Below are 18,324 nucleotides of genomic sequence, written 5' to 3' on the forward strand. Positions count from 1 at the left end.
AGCACTGCATCCTCTGAAAGCTTTCAAATGAACCAGACAGGATGGCAGAGGAGCCTGCAGCAGCTGTGGCCAGTGCCAGAACCCGAGCTGCCTCCAAATTCAACGAAGCTTCACTGCAGGCATTATTGGATGGGGTTAGGGCCCACAGGGAGGTCCTCTTCCCTAGGTCAGGCAGGAAGAGGGCTCCCACTGAGACCAAGGCTGCATGGATGCAGGTGTCAGCAGATGTCAACTCGAATGTGCATGTAACCTTGGCATCACATCGCTAACTCCTTCCTTTACTCCCCCACAGTATCATCCAGAGCTTCCGTCCCCACTGTAGAGGAGGAAGAAGCTGTGCAGCCAGACTCCTCAGAGGAAGCTCCAACCTCTGAGGGCGCAGCGTCAGCAGAAGTAAACGCACCCAGCACCAGCGCAGACACTCACACCTCGGGGGGACCTTCGGGACATAGAGTAGTGCTGTCACCTGGTGTTTCACAGCTCACAAGTGAGCCTCAGCAGATTCTGGAGACAGGGACAACAGTGGAGAGTCCTCGTCGGAGGGTGCAGGACTCTGCCAGCTCAGCTCAGCTGCGCTGCATGTCGACCCTCTGCCTGTGGGTCCATCCACAAGAGAAGAGGTGATGGATCTCCATGCACAGATGCAGGAGTCTCTGGCAGGTTTTGTCTCCAGGGTCGCTGCGAGTGTGGAGCGAATGGAGGAGTCCATAGCGACCATGAGCAGAGCCTTTGTGGAGTCATTGGCGCATGAACGCATCACCATGGAAAGGTTGGCTACCTCCATGCAGGAGATAAGTCGCCAGGGTACGGAAAACATGGTGAGTGCTCATAAGAGAATGACATCTCTTGAGGAGCGATGGCCATCTATTGAACAGAGAAACCAGACCTTCATGGAAGTCCTTCTGAGTAGGACTGCCAGTGCAGATACAGGTCCCCATGGCCCCCTAAAGCGCAGCAAGGTGCTCTCAAGCCACTTCCAAGCGCTGGCCCCTTCTGGCCTGTGCAGCTTCAGGTGAGTGAGCAGCAGCCTGGTGCTCCTGTTGCTGATCCTGCTGTTCCTGGTTCTGCTGCTGCCGCCTCTGCTGCTGGAGATCCTCTAATGGCAAGAAGGGAAGGAAAAAAAGGCGTCCCATGCTTCTGGTAGATGCCTCCGCTGAGGAAGCGCTGAGTGAGGGTGGCGAGAGGGGCTTCCTAGGAGCTCACATTGGAGAAGTGTGTGAGGCTCCAACCTTCCACAGCTGTGCCTAAGCCTTAAACAAGTAGCCCCAAGCCTGCAACAACAAGGTCCTTCAACATACAAATGCTCTCTAATTAAATCTCAGCTTTCCCGAATGACCTGCAGCTGAGAGCAAGCAAGCCGGGATGCTTCACGCCAGGTTTCATCAGCGGGGTTCCCCGCAAGCGTGTTTAGCGTGGGAAACCCTTGAAAATAGCAAGGGCCCCTTAAAATGGCATTAAACATGCCAATAATTGCTGATTAAGGTCCCGACGGCCAGTCCCGCCAGCGGCGGGCGGAACTGATTCGGGTCGGAGAGAAACGGCGGTCCGAAAGTCGGACGGGGCGGGGAATCAGGCGGGGGGCGTGGTTGCAACCCCCTATTTCTGCGATTTTCAGCCCCCGCCCGCCTGAAAACCTGCCCGACGGCTGGGAGAAAGTCGGGGCCGAGAAGAAATTTCTTCACACAGAGGGTGGTGAATCTTTGGAATTCTCTACCCCAGAGGGCTATGGAAGCTCAGTCATTGGGTATATTCAAAACAGGAGCCGATAGATTTCTGACTAGTAAGGGCATCAAGGGATATGGTGATAGGGCCGGTGAATGGAGTTGAGGCAGAAGATCAGCCATGATCTCATTGAATGGCGGAACAGGCTCGAGGGGCCAAATGTTATTATGTTCTTATGGATACATTTCATCCGAGTCTGGCGATTTATCTATTTTCAAAGATGCTAAACCCCTTAATATTTTCTCTCTCACTATGTTTATCCCATCCAATATTTCACAATTCTCCTCCTTAACGACTATGTCTGCAGCGTCCCCCTCTTTTGTGAAGACAGACGCAAAGTAGTCAATAAGAACCATACCCACGTCTTCCGCCTCAACACACAGGTTACCTTTTAGGTCTCGAAGAGGCCCTACTCTTTCCTTCGTATGTATTTATAAAGACATACTGTATTTGGGTTTTCCTTGATTTTAATTGCCAATATTTTTTCATGTCCTCTGTTTGCTTTTAAATTTCCTTTTTAATTTCACCCCTGCACTTTTTATACTCCTCTAGTCATTCTGCAGTATTGAGCTCTCGGTATCTGAAATAAGCTTCCCTTTTTTGTCTTATCCTTCCCTGTATGGTCCTTGACATCCAGGGGCTCTAGCTTTGGAAGTCCCACCCTTTTTCTTTGTGGGAACATATTTTCTCTGAACCCTCACTATCTCCTCCTTGAATGCCTCCCATTGCTCTGACACTGATTTACCTTAAAGTTGCTATTTTCAGTCAATTTTGGCTAAATCATCCAGCTGCAGCTACTGACAGACCGCATTGCGACGCTGGAGCTGCGATTGGATGCATACTGGAGCGTTCACGATGCTCAGGATATCGTGAATAGCACATTTACGGAGTTGGACACATCGCAGGTAGAGGTTGGACAGGAAGAAAGGGAACGGGTGACCAAGAGGCAGAGTACTAGGCGCAGGCAGGTAGTGCAGGGGTCCCCTGTGGCCATCCCCCTCTCCAACAGATACACCACTTTGAGTACTGTTGGGGGGGATGGCTTATCAGAGGAAGGCAGCAGCAGCCAACTTCCTGGCACCAGGGGTGGCTCTGCTGCACAGAATGGGAGGAAAAAGAGGGGTAGAGCTATAGTAATAGGGGATTCAATTGTAAGCGGAATAGATAGGCGTTTCTGCGGCCGCAAACGAGACTCCAGGATGGTGTGTTGCCTCCCTGGTGCAAGGGTCAAGGATGTCTCCGAGCGGCTCCAGAACATCTTGGAAGGGGAGGGTGAACAGCCAGTTGTCATGGTGCATACAGGCACCAACAATATAGGTAAAAAGCGGGATGAGGTCCTAAAAGCGGAGTATAGGGAGTTAGGAGATGAATTAAAAAACAGGACCGCAAAGGTAGTAATCTCAGGATTGCTACCAGTGCCACGTGCTAGTCAGAGTAGAAATAGAAGGATACTTCAGATGAATACGTGGCTAGAGGAATGGTGCCAGGGGGAGGGATTCAAGTTCCTGGGACATTGGAACCGGTTCTGGGGGAGGTGGGACCAGTTCAAACCGGACGGTTTGCACCTGGGCAGGGCTGGAACCAATGTCCTAGGGGGGAGTGTTTGCTAGTGCTGTGGGGGAGGGTTTAAACTAAAATGGCAGGGGGTTGGGAACCTGAGCAGGGAGACAGAGGTAAGGGAAACAAGGATAAAAGCAAAAGATAGGAAGGAGAAAAACAAAAGTGGCAGTCAGAGAAATCAATGGGTTAAATCAAACATGGCCACAGTAAATAATAATTCTAATAGGTCTAAGAGCGTTAAATAAACAAGCCTGAAGGCTTTGTGTCTTAATGCGAGGAGCATTTGTAATAAGGTGGATGAATTGGCTGCGCAAATAGAAGTAAACAAATACGATTTGGTTGGGATTACGGAAACGTGGCTCAAGGAAGGCCAGGACTGGGAACTCAACATTCAGGGGTATTCGATATTCAGGAAAGATAGGCAAAAAGGAAAGGGAGGTGGGGCAGCATTACTGGTTAAAGAAGGGATTAACACAATTGTAATGAAGGATATTAGCTCTGATGAGGTGGAATCTGTATGGGTAGAATTGAGAAATACTAAGGGGAAAAAAACGTTAGTGGGAATGGTTTATAGACCTCCAAACAGTAAGGCGGAGGTTGGGGATGGCATTAAAAGAGAAATTAAAGAAGCATGCAATAAGGGCACAGCAGTCATCATGGGTGACTTTTATCTACATATAGATCGGGCCAACCAAATGAGTAACAATACTGTGGCGGAGGAATTCCTGGAGTGTTTACGGGATGGTTTCCTGGACCAATATGTCGAGGAACCAACCAGAGGTCAGGCCATTTTAGACTGGGTATTATGTAACGAGAAAGGATTAATAAGCGGAGCGATCATAATATGATCGAATTCTTCATTAAGATGGAGAATGAAGTAGTTGACTCGGAGACTAGGGTCCTCAATTTAAATAAAGGAAACTACGATGGTCTGAGGAGCGAGTTGGGTAGGATTGATTGGGGAATGGCACTCAACGGGTTGACGGTGGATCGGCAATGTCAAACATTCAAAGACCGAATGGATGAACTACAGAATTTGTTCATCCCAGTTTGGCATAAAAATAAAACAAAAAAGGTGACCCAACCGTGGCTAACAAGGGAAATTAGGGATAGCATAAGGTCCAAGGAGAGGGCATATTAATTGGCCTGAAAAATCAATAATCCTGAGGATTGGGAGCAGTTTAGGATTCAACAAAGGAGGACAAAGGGATTAATTAAGAAAGGGAAAATAGGATATGAGAGTAAGCTTGCAGAGAACATAAAAACTGACTGTAAAAGCTTTTATAGATATGTGAAGAGAAAAAGATTGGTGAAGTCAAGCGTCAGTCCCTTGCAGTCAGAATCCGGGGAATTTATAATGGGGAACAAAGAAATGGCAGACCAACTAAATACATATTTTGGTTCTGTCTTCACAAAGGAGGACACAAATAACCTCCCAGAGATGCCGGGGAACATAGGGTCTGATGAAAGGGCGGAACTGAAAGAAATCAGTATTTGTAGGGAAATGGTGTTAGGAAAATTGATGGGACTGAAGGCCGATAAATCCCCAGGGCCTGATAATCTACATCCCAGGGTACTTAAGGAAGTGGCCCTAGAAATAGTAGATGCATTGCTGGTCATCTTCCAGAACTCGATAGACTCTGGAACGATACCCATGGATTGGCGGGTAGCTAATGTTACCCCACTATTCAAAAAAGGTGGTAGAGAAAAGGCGGGGAATTATAGACCGGTAAGCTTGACATCGGCAGTGGGGAAAATGCTAGAGTCCATTATAAAAGATGTAATAGCAGAGCACTTGGAAAGCAGTGACTGGATCGGACAAAGTCAACATGGATTTACAAAAGGTAAATCATGCTTGACTAATCTACTGGAATTTTTTGAGGATGTAACTGGTAAAATAGATAAGGGAGAACCAGTGGATGTGGTGTATTTGGACTTTCAGAAGGCTTTCGATAAGGTCCCGCATAAGAGATTAGCGTGCAAAATTAAGGCACATGGGATTGGGGGCAAGGTATTGACTTGGATAGAGAACTGGTTGGCGGACAGAAAGCAAAGAGTTGGGAAAAACGGGTCGTTTTCCGAGTGGCAGGCAGTGACTAGTGGGGTACCGCAAGGATCGGTCCTAGGACCCCAGCTGTTCACAATATATATTAATGATCTGGACGAGCGAATTGGATGTAATATCTCCAAATTTGCAGATGACACAAAGCTGGGTGGGAGGGTATGCTGTGAGGAGGATGTCGTGAAACTCCAGCACGATTTGGACAGGTTGGGTGATTGGGCAGAAACATGGCAAATGCACTATAATGTGGATAAATGTGAGGTTATCCACTTTGGTGGCAAAAACAGGAAGGCAGATTATTATTTGAATGGCAATAGATTGGGAGAAGGGAAAGTGCAAAGAGACCTGGGTGTTCTTGTACACCAGTCGCTGAAGGTAAGCATGCAGGTGCAGCAGGCGGTTAAGAAGGCAAATGGTATGTTGGCCTTCGTAGCAAGAGGGTTCGAGTACAAGAACAAGGATGTCTTGCTGCAGTTGTACAGGGCCTTGGTGAGACCACACCTTGAGTATTGTGTGCAGTTTTGGTCGCCTTACCTGAGGAAGGACGTTCTTGCCATGGAAGGAGCGCAGCAAAGATTCACCAGGCTGATACCTTGGATGGCAGGAATGACGTACGAGGAGAGATTGTCGATTGGGCTTATACTCACTGGAGTTTAGAAGATTGAGAGGGGATCTCATCGAAACCTATAAAATTCTGTCAGGCCTGGACAGACTAGATGCAGGAAGGATGTTTCTGATGGCCGGGGAGTCCAGGACCAGGGGTCATAGTCTAAGGATAAGGGGTAAGCCATTTAGGACTGAAATGAGGAGGAATTTCTTCACCCAGAGAGTGGTGAACCTGTGGAATTCTCTGCCACAGAGGGCGGTGGAGGCCAATTCATTAAGTATATTCAAGAAAGAGTTGGATATAATATCCTAAGGCTAAAGGGATCAAGGGATATGGGGAGAAGGCAGGGACCGGGTACTGAATTTGGATGATCAGCCATGATCTCATTGAATGGCGGAGCAGACTCAAAGGGCCGAATGGCCTACTCCTGCTCCGATCTTCTATGTTTCTATGTTTCTATCACATCTCAGCTTAGTAAAATTGGCCTTTCCCCAATTGAGAACTTTTATTCCTGGTCTGTATTTGTCCTTTTCCATAACTACGCTAAGTCTAACTGAATTATATCACTACCACCCAAATGCTCTCCCACTGATACCCCTTCCACCTGCCCAGCTTCATTCCTTAAAACTAAGTCCAGAATTGCCCCCTATCTTGGCCTTGCTATGTACTGGCTAAAAATGTTCTCCTGAATGCATTTTAAGAACTCTGGCCCTCTATATCTTTTACACTAGTATTATCCCAGTTAATATTTGAGGAGTTGAAATCCCCTACTATTACTGCCCTATTGGGGGAAAAATTGGGTCGCGCCCCCTCTGGGGTGCTAACTTCACCGGGGCGCTAAACGTAGTGCACCCGTGCCCGTAATTCACCGGTAGCGCCCCAAGAGGGAGGCGGGACACTACTGGAAGCACCCTGCCTCCCTCTTGGGGCGCTGCGAGTGAATATCGCAGTGCAACCTCCCGCAGCGTAGGTACTGCAGGCCTTCCTCCCCTTGTTAAAGGGGAGGGGCCTAGCCCCGGGGCCCAGCTGGGTCACCAGGGATCGGCGTGCCGGCAAAAGAGCCCGGCACTCAAGAGAAGTGCCGGACTCACAGAGCACAGCCGGCACTCCGCGGGGGGTCTGCACAGAAGCCAGGTGGCTAGCAAGAAAAATGGCCGCCCAACACCTTCCCTTTAATTTGTGCTGCCCCGGCCGCAGATAGGCCCCCCTGACTCTGTTGGACATAGTGTCTGGCGATAAGTCAGGGGGCGTTACCGAAGATCACAGCCGGGGCATGAGCGGGGCGCTGCGCATGGCGATGACATCATCACCAGCGGCACAGGGTGCTAACGGTTACTGCTGCTGCTAACCTCCTGCTGAATTTCACGGGAGGCGTTAGTGGTGCCGCACCCAGGCGCTAGATGCTTTGTTCCCAGTTAGTGCCTCTTAGGGCACTAACAGGAGGCGCAAATCAACTGAATTCTTCCCCCATTGTTTTTGCACTTCTCAGAAATTTGCCTACATATTTGCTCTTCTATCTTCCTCTGATTCTTTGGGGATCTATAGTACACTCCCAGCTTGTGATTGTCTGTTTTTTGTTCTTCAGTTCAATCCATATAGCCTCATTTGATGATCCTTCTACATATCATCCCTCCTGACAGCTGTAATTGTTTCTCTAATCAATATTGGGACTACCCCCCTTCTTTTTTTATCCCCCTCTTTATCTCGTCTGTAAGCCCTGTATCCAGGAATGTTGAGCTGCCATTCCTGCCCTTCTTTAAGCCATGATTCAGTAGTAGCTATGATATCATACTTCCACGTGTCTATCTGTGCCCTCAGCTCATCTGCCTTATTCACTACACTCCTTGCAATGAAGTAAATACCATTAAGCACTGCCAAACTCCCTTGTCATCTATTTTCTAGCCTTTGTTTCCTTTGCCTTCCAAACACGCTTACTTATTTTCTGCCTTCCATTTCCAGCTTTGCTTCACTCCCTTCTGAATCAATTCTCAGGTTCCCATCCCCCTGCCAAGCTAGTTTAAAACCTTTCCAACAGAACTAGCAAACCTCCCTGTGACGATTTGGGTCCTGGCCCCCTGTTGAGGTGCAACCCGTCCAGCTTGTACAGGTCTCACCCTCCCCCAGAACCAGTCCCAATGCCTCAGGAATCGAAAGCCCACCCCCTCCAGCACCATCTCTCCAGCCATGCATTCATCTGCTCTATCCTCCTATTTCTGTATTCACTAGTGCATGGCACCGGGAGTAATCCAGAGATTACTACCTTTGAGGTCCTGCTTATTATTCTCTTTTCTAGCTCCCTAAAATCTGCCTGCAGGACCTCATCCCTCTTTCTAACCATGTCATTGGTACCGATATGAACCACGACCTCTGGCTGTTCACCCTCCCCCCTCAGAATGTCCTGCAGCCGCTCAGTGACATCCTTGACCCTAGCACCAGGGAGGCAACATAACATCCTGGAGTCACGTCTGCAGCCACAAAAGTGCCTGTGTGTTCCCCTAACTATTGAATCCCCTTGCATTATTGCTTTCCCTACCTTCCTCCCCCTCCCCCTCCCCATACAGCTGAGCCACCCATGGTGCTGTGGACTTGGCTCTGGCTGTACGTCCTAGAGGAACCATTGCCCTCACCAGTATTCAGAACAATACCAATTAGAGAGCAAGGTGCATTCAGTGGCAATGTTCCCTTTAAGCTGTGCAGTTGCGTGGCCGTGCAGCATTCTGGACCTCCCATGCAGCCGGCTCGTCGGATTTTCAGTGGGAAAAACCGTGCATGCGCGTTTTTTTAAATGGGTCCCACAAATTGACTGGAACATTTCTCAAGGAACGCCTGCACTACCTGCCTGGTCCTCCTTGTCTGTCTGACCATCACCCATTCCCTCTCTGCCTGCACACTCTTAAGTTGCGGGTTGACCACCTCCTGAATCATGCTATCCACGTAGCTCTCAGCCTCGTGGATGCAATGCAGTGATGCCAGCTGTCACAATCTCTTGAGCCAATTCCTTAAGAACCCTGGGATAAACATTGTCAGCTCCCAACACCTTACCTATTTTGGACTTCTGGAACCTCCCTAGTACATTCTCCCTTTCAAGTTTAGAAGCTGGATTTTGTTTGTGTTCAGTCGGACCATTTTCTTGTTGACTTCAGAAACTTTTCAAAAGGGATTTAAATGCATTAAAATTGACCAAAGTAGGAATTTAGCATAAAAAAATGTAGTGAGTATCCAAGAAACTCAACTGAGGTACTGAGCTCTATCCATTTGTGTGAAAACAAGTACCAATATGGAATCTTTCTCAACTGCAATATAATTCTTGTAAAATATATGTAACTTCTAATAATTAGGACAACTCAAAATCACAAAATCTCACCTCCAATTATATTTATAGGAAAAACTATATTAAAATCTCAAACTATCGGATCTGGTACATACCACATCTTACTATACACAAAATATAAAGCATACCATGAAAACTGCCTTCTGAAAAAATCCTGCTGCATCCATTATCTTTTGAAGGATGATGGTTTCCAACTCTTCAGGGTCCAACTCATCAATATTAAAGGGAATACCATTAAAGAGACCTTGTGGCAGTGAACCCAAGCCAGTGGTTTTGTAAAAGTTTGCTCCTGCCTATTCAAATCAGAAATAAGACAGACATTAATAAAGAATTTAATCTATACAACAAAACAATTCTTAAACATATTATTACACCAGTGTTATTCAAATAGAAGTCAGCTTGATGTGTGCAGTGTGCAGTTAGAAGCATTGGTCAATGTTCTGTTTCAACACTATTTTATTAATTATAACAAACATTGTAAATATGTTCAAACAGACCTTGTGAGTAAAATCGCTGCTCTTTCCGGCACTGAGTCATACAGACCAGAAAGTTCCAGGTCCACTTCCCATACTGTGCTGAGTTAACTGATCTTAGTACAGGAAACTTTGTGATATCCGGCACCGATGGGGCCAAGCTGTTGCCGATCTATCAAAACTGCCGGACATACCAGCAGTAATGTTGAAGCATACGGAGGTTTTCATCTCCGTATCTGACAACAAACACTGTTGCTTAGCAACAGCTTCTTAAACAGTCGGCCCGTACCTTGGAAGCATCTCTGTAGCTTAGCAAAAGCTTCAGAGAGACATTCCAGAGCCTGACTGTTGGAAAAAAAAGCCACGAGAAGAAAAAAAACCTAACAAAACGGCTCCTGATTTCTGCCGGTAGATCGAGGTTTCCGGACACACAACCTCCGGGTAAACAAAAGTCTCCTGTAATAGTTGGGGTGTTATAATTGGCCTCTTGGATTAGTGAGGGGAAAACGTGCAAAAAAGAAAAATCAGATGGGCTTTCCACTCCTGGGAACAATCTAGGTGCTACATCTGGAAAGTATAGGGCCCCGATTTTCGGCTTGTGTGGGGAATGGTCAGATTTCCCCGAATGTGGGGTTTCTGACACACGTAAAAAAGTGTCAGCCAGCTCCACGCAATTTTCCCTCAAGTGGCCAATTAATTCCCAGCATGTGGGAAGCCTTGCTAATTGTCCAATTCGAGTCAGAAATCCCCACAGTATGATGTCATAATTCGTGGTGCTTTCAAGGTCCAAAGCAAACACTGCATCCTCTGAAGGCTTCCAAACGAACCACACATGATGGCAGAGGAGCCTGCAGCAGCTGTGGGCAGTGCCAGACCCCGAGCTGCCTCTAAATTCGACGAGGCTTCACTGCAGGCATTATTGGATGGGGTTAGGGCCCACAGGGAGGTCCTCTTCCCTAGGTCAGGCAGGAAGAGGCCTCCCACTGAGACCAATGCTGCATGGATGCAGGTGTCAGCAGATGCCAACTCGCTGGGAGTCACCAGAAGAACCTTGGCATTACATCTCTATCTCCTTCCTTTATTCCCCCACAGTACCATCCAGAGCCCGCGTCCTCACTTTGGAGGAGGAAGAAGCTGTGCAGCCAGACTCCTCAGAGGAAGCTCCAACCTCTGAGGGCGCAGCGTCAGCAGAAGTAAGCGCACCCAGCACCAGCACAGACACTCACACCTCGGGGGGACCTTCGGGACATAGAGTAGTGTTGTCACCTGGTGTTTCACAGCTCACAAGTGAGCCTCAGCAGATTCTGGAGACAGGGACAGCAGTGGAGAGTCCTCGTCGGAGGGCGCGGGACTCTGCCAGCTCAGCTCAGCTGCGCTGCATGTCGACCCTCTGCCTCTGGGTCCATCCGCAAGAGAAGAGGTGATGGATCTCCATGCACAGATGCAGGAGTCTCTGGCAGGTTTTGTCTCCAGGGTCGCTGCGAGTGTGGAGCGAATGGAGGAGTCCATAGCGACCATGAGCAGAGCCTTTGTGGAGTCATTGGCGCATGAACGCATCACCATGGAAAGGTTGGCAACCTCCATGCAGGAGATAACTCGCCAGGGTACGGAAAACATGGTGAGTGCACATAAGAGAATGACATCTCTTGAGGAGCGTTGGCCATCTGTTGAACAGAGAAACCAGATCTTCATGGAAGTCCTTCTGAGTAGGACTGCCAGTGCAGATACGGGTCCCCATGGCCCCCTAAAGCGCAGCAAGGTGCTCTCAAGCCACTTCCAAGCACTGGCCCCTTCTGGCCTGTGCAGCTTCAGGTGAGTGAGCAGCAGCCTGGTGCTCCTGGTGCTCATCATGCTGTTCCTGGTTCTGCTGCTGCCGCCTCTGCTGCTGGAGATCCTCTAATGGCAAGAAGGGAAGGAAAAAAAGGTGTCCCACGCTTCTCGTAGATGCCTCCGCTGAGGAAGCGCTGAGTGAGGGTGGCGAGAGGGGCTTCCCAGGAGATCGCATTGGAGAAGTGTGTGAGGCTCCAACCTTCCACAGCAGTGCCTAAGCCTTGAAGAAGTAGCCCCAAACCTGCAACAAGGTCCTTCAACATACAAGTGCTGGCCCTTTAAATCGCAGCTTCTCCTTACCTGCAGCTGACAGCTAGCAAGCTTCACGCCAGCTCTCAGCAGCGGGGTTCCCCACAGGCGGGTTTCAGGTGGGGAAAGCCCCAAAGTCGCAACGGCACGGGAAAATCAACTTCAACAAGCAGATAATTGCTTGTTAGTGCTCCGACGACCAGTCCCGCCAGTGGCGGCTGGGACTGAAGCGGGGCGCGGGGAAACGGCAGTCCGAAAGTCGGACGGGGCGGGGAATCAGGTGGGGGGGGGTCCCGATCTGCTTTTTCGCCGATTTTCGGCCTCCGGCCACATGAAAAGCCGCCCAACGGCGGCCGTAAATCGGGGCCTAGGTGTGTGAATGTCACGAGAAAAAGATCAGGCTCAGCTTTAACACCTTTTAGGTTGTTAGCTCTCACTGTGTAGGTTCATACATGTGGAGTGGCATTTGGGCAAATACTTGAGAGCTGCCACCAATCTGTACTTCAGGAAAGGGAGAAAATCAGAAAAAAACTTTAAACTTACTGCAGGATAAAAATAAAACCATACCAGCAAGTTAATGTACACAAAAGACTGACTACATACTGCTGGAAAATGTTTTTAACACTGTGCAATCAGCTAACAATTTTAACGGGTTTGGCTCTGCATTTAGTATCAAGTGAATGCAAGAGATTGTAGCTAAAGTGTTTGACTTCTTGCCAACATGGTGGGTCTTCATTTTTTTTACAGCATTCACAACAGTAGAAGTCTAGGGCATAAAGCTATAACGTGACTGACTGGCACAGCATGTTAAAATATTGTTTATCTCTGGGACTTGCCTTTAAATCCAAGCCAGAGTGATAAAGAGATTAGCATAGTTCAGAAACAACACTTAGACCACTTGCCTTCCTTTGGTCATCAAATTCAGAATCAACATCCAAGATATTTTGAACATCAACTCGTGGGTACTTCTTTTTCATAAAACTGGCCACATTGTCTACAATAAGTGTTTCCCCATTTTGTACTTTATTGTATATCTGCAAGAAAGAGAATAATGTTAACAGCTGGAACAACATTAAAAGTGTGGCTTTAATTTTACTTTTATATTGCTGGGCCATGTACTTCTTACCATAACTAATTGAACAAGGTGGAGCTCATTAGGAAAAACAATTCACAAATAAGGCATTAGACATGGAATCATAGAATTGTACAGCAATAAAGGAGGCCATTCGGCCCATTGTGTCTGTGCCGGCTCTGTCAAAGAGCAATCCAGTTAGTCCCACTCCCCTGCTCTTTCCCCCTATCCCTGCAATTTTTTCTCCTTCAAGTATTTATCCTTTTTGAAGGCTACTATTGAATCTGTATCCACCAGTGCATTCCAAATCCTAACCACTAGCTGCCTAAAGAGGTTTTTCCTCACATCGCCTCTGGTTATTTTGCCAATCACCTTAAATCTGTGCCCTCTCATTATTGACCCTTCAGCCATTGGAAATAGTTTGTCTTTATTTACTCTATCTAAGCCCTTCACGATTTTAAACACCTCTATCAAATCCCCTCTTAGCCTTCCCTGCTCTAAGGGAAACAACCCCAGACTCTCTAGTCTATCCACGTAACTGCAATCCCTCATCCCTGGAATTATTCTAGTAAATCTCTTCTGTAACCTCTCCAAAGCCTTCACTTGCTTCCTGTGATGTGGTGTGGTGCCCAGAGTTGGACACAATACTTCAGCTGGGGCCGAACTAGTGTTTTATATAGGTTTAGCATAACTTCCTTGTTTTTGTACTCTATGGGGGAAAATTTCAGTTGTTTGCGCCTCCCATTAGCGCCTTAAGATGTTTGCGCTGCTCGCGAAATTAACTAGACATTTTGCAGCGGCGCTAAACACTACCGCCACGATCTCCTGCGCCGGCAGATTGTGACGTCAGTCGAGTGCGCAACGTCCCGTTAGCGCCCCGGACCGGATATTGAGTGGTGCCCCCTGCCTTACCGCCTGCTGCTAGCAACGACAGGTTGAGGGGAGCGTTATGCTGTCAGAAAGGGACTAGGGGAGCGCTATGTAAAGGCGACCGCTTCCTGCCTTTTTTTGTCGGTGACATTTTTGCACCACGCATTCTGAGAGAGAGAGAGAGACTTCTGGAGAGATTCAACACTGTGTGAAGGGGTTTTGAGTACTGAGCAGCACTTTGCAGGTTTATTTTGATTTGCTCTTGCTTGCTTCGCCAGCGCTATGAGGTAGCGCCTCGCTCCTCGGACTTTGCGCCTTAAGACAGGTGTGAAGCGCCTGATTTAGCGCTCCAATCACCTCCAGGGGCGATAAAAGCCAAGTTTGCTGTCGGAGGTGATAATTAGCACCAGGCGCTAAACTTTGCGCACGGCGGATAATAGCTTCCCAAACGGGGCGATACTGAATTTTTCACCCTATGCCTCTACTTATAAAGCCCAGGATCCTGTATGTTTTAACTTATCCACATTTGAAGGAGCAGGATTTATCTGTTAATTACATTCACATACAAAAAAAAATCCCCAAATCCATGAGTCAATAATGCAATTTAACTCTTTGTTTTTTTTAATTCATTGATGGGATGTGGGCGTCGCTGGCTGGCTAGGCCTGCATTTAGTGCCCATCCCTAATTGCCCTTGAGAAGATGGTGGTGAGCCGCCTTCTTGAACCGCTGCAGTCCATATGGTGTAGGTACACCCACAATGCTGTTAGGAAGGGAGTTCCAGGATTTTGGCCCAGCGACAGTGAAGGAACGGCGATACAGGTCCAAGTCAGGATGGTGTGTGGCTTGGAGGGGAACTTGTAGGTGGTGATGTTCCCATGCGTCTGCTGCCCTTGTCCTTCTAAGTGGTAGAGGTCGCGGGTTTGGGAGGTGCTGTTGAAGGAGCTTTGGCGAGTTGCTGCAGTGCATCTTGTAGATGGTACACACTGCAGCCACAGTGCGCCGGTGGTGGAGGGAGTGAATGTTGAAGATGGATGGAGTGCCAATCAAGCGGGCTGCTTTATCCTGAATGGTGTCGAGCTTCTTGAGTGTTGTTGGAGCTGTACTCATCCAGGCAAGTGGAGAGTATTCCATCACACTCCTGACTTGTGCCTTGTAGATGGTGGAATGGCTTTGGGGAGTCAGGAGGTGAGACACTTGCTGCAGAATTCCCAGCCTCTGGCCTGCTCTTGTAGCCACAGTATTTATATGGCTGGTCCAGTTCAGTTTCTGATCAATGGTAACCCCCAGGATGTTGATAGTGGGGGATTCAGCGGTGGTAATGCCATTGAATGTCATGGGGAGATGGTTAGAGTCTCGCTTGTTGGAGATGGTCATTGCCTGGCACTTGTGTGGTGCGAATGTTACTTGCCACTTGTCAGCCCAAGTCTGAATGTTGTCCAGGTCTTGCTGCATATGGACACGGACTGCATCAGTATCTGACGAGTCTTGAATGGTGCTGAACAGTGTGCAATCATCAGCGAACATCCCCACTTCTGACCTTATGATGGAGGGAAGGTCATTGATGAAACAGCTGAAGATGGTTGGGCCTAGGACACTGCCCTGAGGAACTCCTGCAGTGATGTCATGTGATTGGGATGAATGACCTCCAACAACCACAGCCAACTTCCTTTGTGCTAGTTATGATTCCAACCAATGGAGAGTTTTCCCCTTGATTCCCATTGACTTCAGTTTTGCTAGGGCTCCTTGATGCCACACTCGATCAAATGCTGCCTTGATGTCAAGGGCAGTCACTCTCACCTCATGTCCATGTTTGGACCAAGGCTGTAATGAGGTCAGGAGCTGAGTGGCTCTGGCGGAACCCAAACTGGGCATCAGTTAGCAGGTTATTGCTGAGTAAGTGCTGCTTGATAGCACTGTCGACGACACCTTCCATCACTTTGCTGATGATTGAGAGTAGACTGATGGGACGGTAATTGGCCAGGTCGGATTTGTCCTGCTTTTTGTAGACTGGACATACTTGGGCAATTTTCCACATTGCCGGGTAGATGCCAGTGTTGTAGCTGTACTGGAACAGCTTGGCTAGCGGCGCAGCTAGTTCTGGAGCACAAGTCTTCAGTACTATTGCCGGAATGTTGTCAGGGCCCATAGCCTTTGCAGTATCCAGTGTCTTCAGCCGTTTCTTGACATCACGTGGAGTGAATTGAATGGGCTGAAGACTGGCATCTGTGATGTAGCTGTACTGGAACAGCTTGGCGCGTCGGCGGGAATCCTGAGCGGCAGAGCGGGGCTATAAAAGTCCCAGAGACCCAGGTAAGACCTCACAGCGTCGGCGGGAATCCTGAGCAGCAGAGCGGGGCTCTAAAAGGTCCCAGAGACCCAGGTAAGGCCTCACAGCGTCGGCGGGAATCCTGAGCGGCAGAGCGGGGCTATAAAAGGCCCCAGAGACCCAGGTAAGGCCTCACAGCGTCGGCGGGAATCCTGAGCGGCAGGGCGGGGCTATAAAAGGCCCCAGAGACCCAGGTAAGGCCTCACAGCGTCGGCGGGAATCCTGAGCGGCAGAGCGGGGCTATAAAAGTCCCAGAGACCCGTGTTTGCGTGGGTTTTCTCCGGGTGCTCCGGTTTCCTCCCACAGTCCAAAGATGTGTAGGTTAGGTTGATTGGCTATGATAAATTGACCCTTAGTATTAGGGGGATTAAATGCGTGGGGTTACAGGGATAGGGTGGGATATGTGCCGGTGCAGGCTCGATGGGCCGAAATGGCCTCTATCTGCACTGTGGGGTTTCTGTGGGTAAGGCCTCACAGCGTCGGCGGGAATCCTGAGCGGCAGAGCGGGGCTATAAAAGTCCCAGAGACCAGGAAAGGTCTCACAGCGTCGGCGGGAATCCTGAGCGGCAGAGCGGGGCTATAAAAGTCCCAGAGACCAGGTAAGGTTTACCAATCTCCACTCTGGGAACTCGGAGGGAAGGAGAGAGGTAAAAAGTAATCCAAGTGTGACGTCACCAGAAAGCGGGTAAGTGGTTGGTTGGTAAGTATTTCTCCCTTTTTAAGCTTAAATCTCTTTGGTTCATAGTTTCTAAGGTGTGATATTCACCATCTAGAATCGAGATATAGGGTAGTTAAGAATATTAATAAATTTAATTAATTACATAGAATGGGAGATCAGGCGATGTGTTGCTGCTGCAATATGTGGGAGCTGGTGGATACCATTGATGCTCACGGTGATCACATTTGCAGTAAGTGTTGGCTGCTCGAGGAATTCCGGCTCCGTGTTGAAGAGCTGGAGTCCGAGCTTCAAACACTGAGACACATCAGGGAAGGGGAGAGTTACCTGGACTCTGTGTATCAGGAGGTAGTCACACCAATTAGATTAATTAATTCAGAAGTAGTCCGTGGCCAGGGTCAGGATGGTGTGACTAGAAGTGAGGCAGGTACGGGGATCCAGGAGGTAGTATTGGAGGAGCCGCAATCCTTGCACTTGTCCAACAGGTTCGAGGCTCTTACTCCCTGTGGGGATGGGAACAGGGACAGCGGGGAGGATGAGCAACCTGGCCACAGCACCGTGGAGCGGGGGGCCATTCAAGTGGGGGGAGTTAAAAGAAATGTTGTAGTGGTAGGGGATAGTATCGTTAGAGGGATAGATAGAGTTTTCTGCAGCCGAGAGCGAGAGTCCCGAAGGCTGTGTTGCCTGCCCGGTGCCAGGGTTAAGGACATCTCCTCTGGACTGGAGAGAAACTTGGAGTGGGAGGGGGAGGATCCAGTTGTCGTGGTCCATGTTGGTACCAACGACATAGATAGGATAAGGAAGGAGGTTCTGCTGAGTGAGTTTGAGCAGCAAGGGGCCAAATTAAAAACCAGAACCACAAGGGTAATATACCTGAGCCACGAGCGAATTTGGCTAGGACAAATAAAATTAGAGAGTTAAATGCGTGGCTCAAAGACTGGTGTGGGAGAAATGGGTTTTGCTTCCTGGGACACTGGCACCAGTACTGGGGCAGGGGGGAGCTGTTCCGCTGGGACGGGCTTCACTTGGCCAGTGCTGGGACTAGAGTCCTGGCGGATCATATAACTAGGGCTGTAGAGAGGGCTTTAAACTAACTAGTGGGGGGGGAGGTTCCTAGAGAGCAAATAAAACAAATGACAACAGAGAAGGTCATAGACTTAGGTAGCAGTGGGGAAATTAAAAACCAGAGCATGTCAGGAAGGGGCAGAAGGTATGGAGTAAAAGGTAAAGTAATAAAAAGGGCAAAAGCAGGAACTAAGTGTCACAAAACATCTTTGAAAGTTCTCTATCTGAATGCACGTAGCATTCGTAACAAAATAGACGAGTTAATGGCACAAATAACTACATATGGGTATGATCTTGTGGCCATTACAGAAACATGGCTGCAGGGTGACAATGCCTGGGAATTAAACATACCAGGTTATTTAACGATCAGGAAGGACAGGCAGGAAGGAAGGGGAGGTGGGGTGGCTATGTTAATAAAAGAAGGAATCACTGTAATACAGAGAAATGATATTGGGTCAAAAGATCAGGACAATGAAACAG

General features: G+C 48.5%; 1 protein-coding gene across 3 annotated transcripts in view; it reads right to left on the reverse strand.

The window, feature by feature from the left end:
* The window catches only part of LOC147124141 (UDP-glucose:glycoprotein glucosyltransferase 1-like), a 149,232-nt gene that overhangs the window by 23,745 nt on the left and 107,163 nt on the right, over positions 1 to 18,324 (reverse strand). For all 3 annotated transcript variants that reach the window (XM_085982723.1, XM_085982715.1, XM_085982731.1), the window contains exons 6-7: positions 12,733 to 12,868; positions 9,411 to 9,571 (exon numbers count right to left, since the gene is read on the reverse strand). In XM_085982723.1, the coding sequence (XP_085838849.1) occupies positions 9,411 to 9,571; positions 12,733 to 12,868 (297 nt within the window). The remainder of the gene's footprint in view (positions 1 to 9,410; positions 9,572 to 12,732; positions 12,869 to 18,324) is intronic.

Source organism: Somniosus microcephalus, chromosome 1, assembly GCF_052327205.1.
Source record: "Somniosus microcephalus isolate GS21.2 chromosome 1, FLI_Smic_1.0, whole genome shotgun sequence".
NCBI classification, from domain to species: domain Eukaryota; kingdom Metazoa; phylum Chordata; class Chondrichthyes; order Squaliformes; family Somniosidae; genus Somniosus; species Somniosus microcephalus.